The sequence below is a fragment of the Diachasma alloeum genome, unplaced genomic scaffold (genome assembly GCF_001412515.2).
Source record: "Diachasma alloeum isolate Michigan unplaced genomic scaffold, Dall2.0 Dall_scaffold_00624, whole genome shotgun sequence".
In the NCBI taxonomy this organism is placed as follows: Eukaryota; Metazoa; Arthropoda; class Insecta; order Hymenoptera; family Braconidae; genus Diachasma; species Diachasma alloeum.
In genome coordinates, this window is record NW_021680756.1 from 162995 (window position 1) to 168600 (window position 5606).

At 35.8% G+C, this 5606-nt stretch overlaps 1 protein-coding gene across 3 annotated transcripts in view; it reads left to right on the plus strand.

The window, feature by feature from the left end:
• Positions 1-5606, plus strand: part of LOC107043748 (glutamate synthase 1 [NADH], chloroplastic) — a 301745-nt gene that overhangs the window by 151341 nt on the left and 144798 nt on the right. For all 3 annotated transcript variants that reach the window (XM_015265359.1, XM_015265360.1, XM_015265361.1), the window contains exons 3-4: positions 2575-2705; positions 2995-3121. In XM_015265359.1, the coding sequence (XP_015120845.1) occupies positions 2575-2705; positions 2995-3121 (258 nt within the window). The remainder of the gene's footprint in view (positions 1-2574; positions 2706-2994; positions 3122-5606) is intronic.

Here is a 5606-nt window from a genome sequence, read left to right on the forward strand (position 1 = left end):
GGGGGGGGTGGGGGTGAAACGAAGAGTCCAATTGTTATCGAGTCCTGATTCAATCACTGAATCCTAAAAATCCAAATTTTCAAATAAAGTTTTTCAGTATGATATTAACGTTTTGAACTTCGATTTTTTCGTGAATTAATTGTTTTTTTTTTCAATTAGTTGATTAGAATGGAGCGACTAGGCGCACGAAGCGCCCTATGCCTCCTAAATCTATCAAGATCTATTGTAGCGGCCGCTTTATCAAGACTTTGAATGGTTAGGTTATCACCATTCTCCCCGAGCGGGAATCGAACCCGAAACCTCTCGTCGGGGGATTCCCGAGACAAGTTATTGACGGAAAAATTTTACAAGGTTTTTTTTTTACAGCTGGAAAACTTCTTCATAGAAAGACTCATTCTGGAAAGATAATTGGGAACTTGCACGAATTTTTTTCAATTTTCTAATATCAAGTTTGGGATCTGAATAATTCGATATTCATTCACAAACGTTTGAAATATTGCTCGTTAATTGATAATTAATTATGAAAAGTTGAAGATTTCAAACGCTTTGAAATCGCTAATGAGGTCACACAGACGGTCGGGCGCTCGACCAATGCGAGAATGGCTCGAGCCGGCCTAACCCAATCTTGAGGTGCGCCTCGGCTAACGGAGGCCAACTCCCCACTCTCTTCTTTTTCGACCAATGAAGCGTTACCTGACGGTCTTCGTGACGTCATGACCGAAAAATTGACTTCGAAAACGACTGATTTTCAATTAATTATCATAAGACATCTAGGCAATATTTCGCCATAATTTTCGCCGTTTAGCTATCCATACGAGGGTCTACTCACTCCCTAATTCACGGCGCCTCTGGCATAAAATCATTGGGAAATCACACCGAAATCTCGTGAAATCGCCAAAATCACTGCAATCAAGTAATTTTAGCTCTCCGAAATCATTTTCGAAATCATCTCCAAAATCACCTGAAATCGTCTGAAATCAATGAAATCACCGAACTCAGTGATGCACTGGCGTAGGATAAACCGTGCAAGTAATTCGTGATTTTGAAATTGACCCGCCTGCCAACGATGATTAAAAAATGTCGTACTCACTGGCATAGTAGGATGGCAAATGAACCGATTTTCATGGTCATTCGCTCAAGATTGGCGGAGTGGAATTATACAATACAACGAATTCGTAATTATTTACCAGTTATTATTGCCAGTTTTTATTTTCATAATTTGACGTAATCCGTTTTGCCCCACCTCTATTATTTATTAACTTTATTTTTCTGAAATCACTGATTTCGAATTAATGAAATCATGAAATCACCTCCGTGACGGTGGAAACCCCGAAATCATTTTTTCCGAAATCGCTGAAATCACCCAAAATTGACTTCATTTCGAAATCATGGTGTCACTCAATTATGAAGTGAGAAGCCCCTCGTATCCACATGTTGCGAGGAATGTCTGAATAGGAGAATTAGAAAGAATTGAGTTTCATGCAAGTTTCTAATCCCACAATTAATTCCGAACGTGTTCCCAAGTTTCGCGTGGGCTAATATCAATAGCATTCAATAGTTTTTCGTGGATGAAAAACTACGTAACGTCATCGATTTGGAATCATTCAATTTTGGAAAGAATCATACATTTTTGCATGGATCCGTACAAAATGGGCAGCATATGTAGGGTGTTAAGGTACTTGCTCAGTATAACTTTGAGGTATAGAGTGGTGGTAAACATCAAAGGTGTCGACACGCCCCTGTATCGTTGGAGAAAAAAATGAAAATTTTAAAGATTCAAGAGTGAATTGAAATTTTGCTGATCGGATTCTTTTTTATTTATGACTTAAAATTATTCAACCGACAATTTTTTTATTCTCAAATTTTTTTAAATGATTCTATTAATTAGTTCAAACTATCGTCAGAGAACAGGCAACAAGGCAGTTTCGTTAGACGAAGTTGATGTTACTGTTCTTTGATATGAACCTAGACTACAATAGACTACCATGATTTGGTTCTATTTACGATAGAGTCTACAGTCGAGCTAACCCCGTACATTCTAACCTTCTCTCACCGTTGTCATGTTACACCGCCATTTTTCCCTAGTTTAACGAAAATTCATGATGCTGTGATACATTTTCAATAATTTTTCAAAATCTGTAAGTAATAAATTATGTAAATCTGCAGTAATAAATTATGAAATTGCAAAGATATATTCTTGGAATGTGTTTGTTGGTGGAAATTGGATATTTGCATTGTTTGTACATTGTCGATGCTCAAATTGAGCGGTTGAAAAGTGACTCTCATAAGACGCTGTACGAATGATATTTTAAATCATTTCTTTGACAAAAAACTGAACAGTCAATTGTATTCGGACTCCTTACGACATATTTCCGGCTATTTCAAGAATTTTTCTTCAAAATTTCACATTTTTTGTACATTGTCGGCTGTTCCCATATAACTGACTCAGGAAGTACCTTAATAGAATGATAATAATAAGTTCAGTAATGAAATTTCACTGATTTCATCCAAAATTTATAATTCATCAATTGATTAACTAATTCATTCATAAATTAATAAATTTATTCATTTCAGATCGTAAGTGATGCAGAGACCCTTTCAGCTCGTATGAACCACAGAGGTGCATGCGCCTGTGACAATGATACTGGAGATGGTGCTGGTGTTCTCTGTGCAATTCCCCATGACTACTACGCAGAAGAAATATGGTTTGTTACTTTATTCACATCAATATAACATATTAAAATATTATTGTGACCCTTCTGTACGTCACAGAGGAACTTGTGTAAGTGTCTTCGCCTGTACTGAGCCGGGAGTCACTGATAAGCCCAGTCTGTTATAATTACCGAGGGGGGAAAATAAAACGTGAATTCCTGGGGGGTCCAATAACATGTATGTTATCTCGTCTTGTTGATTGTTTTGTTACAAAATAACTGAGAAAAGATGAGTTTCTGAGAGTTCAGATTATGTACAATTTTATTTTTTTCTCTTTTGCAGTGAAAAACAGGGAATTCAACTACCCGAGTTTGGAAAATATGCAACGGGTATTTTATTCCTCGATAAGAGAACTCATAAACAGACCGAGGCTGCTTTCGAGGAGCTAGCAGCAGAATGCAACTTGAAGGTAATTTTGCTGTGGTTTAATACTGAATCATTTTAGATTTGATAAAAATAAAAAGGGTTCACGTAACATGAAAACTAGTCGCCGAAATTTCAGGTGTTTATTGCATTCTTTACTCATATTATGGAATGTCAAAGTGACTTACGAGTAAAAACATGGGACTGTTACTCTATGCGTTAGTAGTTTTTATCTTTTCTTCACTTCTACCAATGACATTAGTACTGAGCTTTCAAATTGTTACGTCATGATTTCCCAGGAAAAATATTCAATTATAATTTTAATAATCCAATAAATTCTGGAAAATTATGACAGTTATTTCTCCTATTTTGAGCCTACCTTTCGGTAATAGCTCGGGATTGGAGTCGGGTGAATTGTTAGAATAATAGAGGATAAAAATTCACAATAAATGAAGTCAATATTTATTTAAATTATATTCAAATTTTAACGAAATCAAATTCTTTGAAGTAAACAATTTACAAATGGATTAATTTTCACCAATTTTGAATCTAAATTGTCATCCAATATAAAATTTTTGCCTCGAATCAACGCGAAAATTTACATCAAGAACTGAAACTTTTTTTTTCTATTGAGTTCCCCGAACTAAAATTCTCAAATATTCAATAATTATTGATTTTTTTTCTTGAATTTTTGAAACCGTTAAACTTTTCACCATGTCATTTCCCGATTTAAATCAAATTTATTATTTATTTTGTTTTACTCATCCATTTTGTTGTAGTTTCTTGAAGTAATCCAATATTCGGTTGGTTAGATTTCACAATAATTTCACGTAAAAAAAATTTACAATTTTTCGGAACGGAAGTTCACACCTTAATTAGTTTCTCTTGAAGAGAGAAGTAAGAAGAAAGACCAAATTCTTCAACTTTTGAATGGTTTAGACGACGCGAGAAATGACCTGGAACGAAGAACGGCGGGAACGAACTTTGGGGGTGCATCGACGCTCTTTTATTACCTCGGATTGCGAGGATGTACTAATTAATGTATGTGTATGAATTTTGATGTGTTTGTCAAAGGAGGGGGCATGACATGATGTCGATGCACCAAGGTACACCTCGGCACGGATACCTGAACCTCCTGGTGATAACGCTCTTGGAGAAAATTCAAAGTGTTGCCACCCAACGATCACATGATCGTTACATGAACTTATTCTTTTTTTTTATACCTTTTTTTCTTCATTAAATTTCTTCTTATATTTTCACGAATAATATCGATTAAAAGTGAGACTTGCTTTCAATTACCTCCAATGCGAAATGCTTTTTGAAACCACGTATTATTCATCGTTTTCTAATTCCATTATTTTTCAATCATTATCAATTTTTCTTTCATTTCAATAAAAATGCGATACGTCTCCAGACGTAACAAAATGGAACCCAAGTCACTCTAATGTTGTTGAGAAAATTACATACCACGACATCACGAAAATTACATTCCATGAAAAAAATGAAAAACACCAACTACTGTCCAATTTTTCCTTGGCCCACTCGTTTCTTTGCAGGGAAGCCGGAGGGAAATATCCTATGAATTTTGAAGGCTCAGGGGTATTCGGAGGATTATTTTTGGTAATCGGATCTGGCCTTCCCTGACCTCCGTAAATTTAGTGAAATCGAGTGATTTGGCAGCCATTTTGGAAACACTTAAATTATGTGCTATTTATGTGCTTTTTTTTTGGTATCCAGAAATTTTTTGCTATGCTGGAATAGTGGAAAATGAGGGGGGAAAAGCGTCGAAACCAATTAAACGCCATAACGGGAATTTTGGATGGGCGGAGTAGTCGAAAAATGCATGGAAAATTATGTGCTCATCAATATTCGTAAGCACAAATGATTTTTATTGCCAATAGCAACGTGTTCAATTATTTGTTATCAATGAATCTTCTTCTTCTCCTACCCGGGTAGAAATTCAACCGGGGATTCAGCCGCAACTCGGGTGAGCGCGAGCTCAGCCTCGGCTTGCCGCTTGACCCGAATTCACGCCGTGACACGCCGCTCCATACCGGCTCACAGTCAAACGCTCATCAGACGGCATAACCCGGCAATTGAGTTTGAGCTGTGGCTCAACGCTTAGAACTCAGCTCCGATTGAGTCGTGTCATTTCGAGTGGAGGGTGAAATAGAATGATATTATGCATTTTTAGAATATCGATTTAAAATTTGAATACTTTGGAAAATCCTTGTCTTCTTACACTATAAAAAAAATGGAATTCCACTGAACTTTCTATAAAATTTGAAATTTACTGATTTTTCCCTCTGTCATCGAATATACTATGACTCGCTTCAAAATAACAACCCATAAAATTTGGCTTTCTTCCTCACAGTGCGGAGATATATGGAAATGATATAGGGAAATGATATGAGATAGGGAAATAGACTTGAATTTTTTCGATTTTTTTTTGATTGTTCCAATTAATAAAGAATAATTCTCAATCATTACTACTTTAGATCGTTTATTTTATTTTATTGAATGAAGAACAA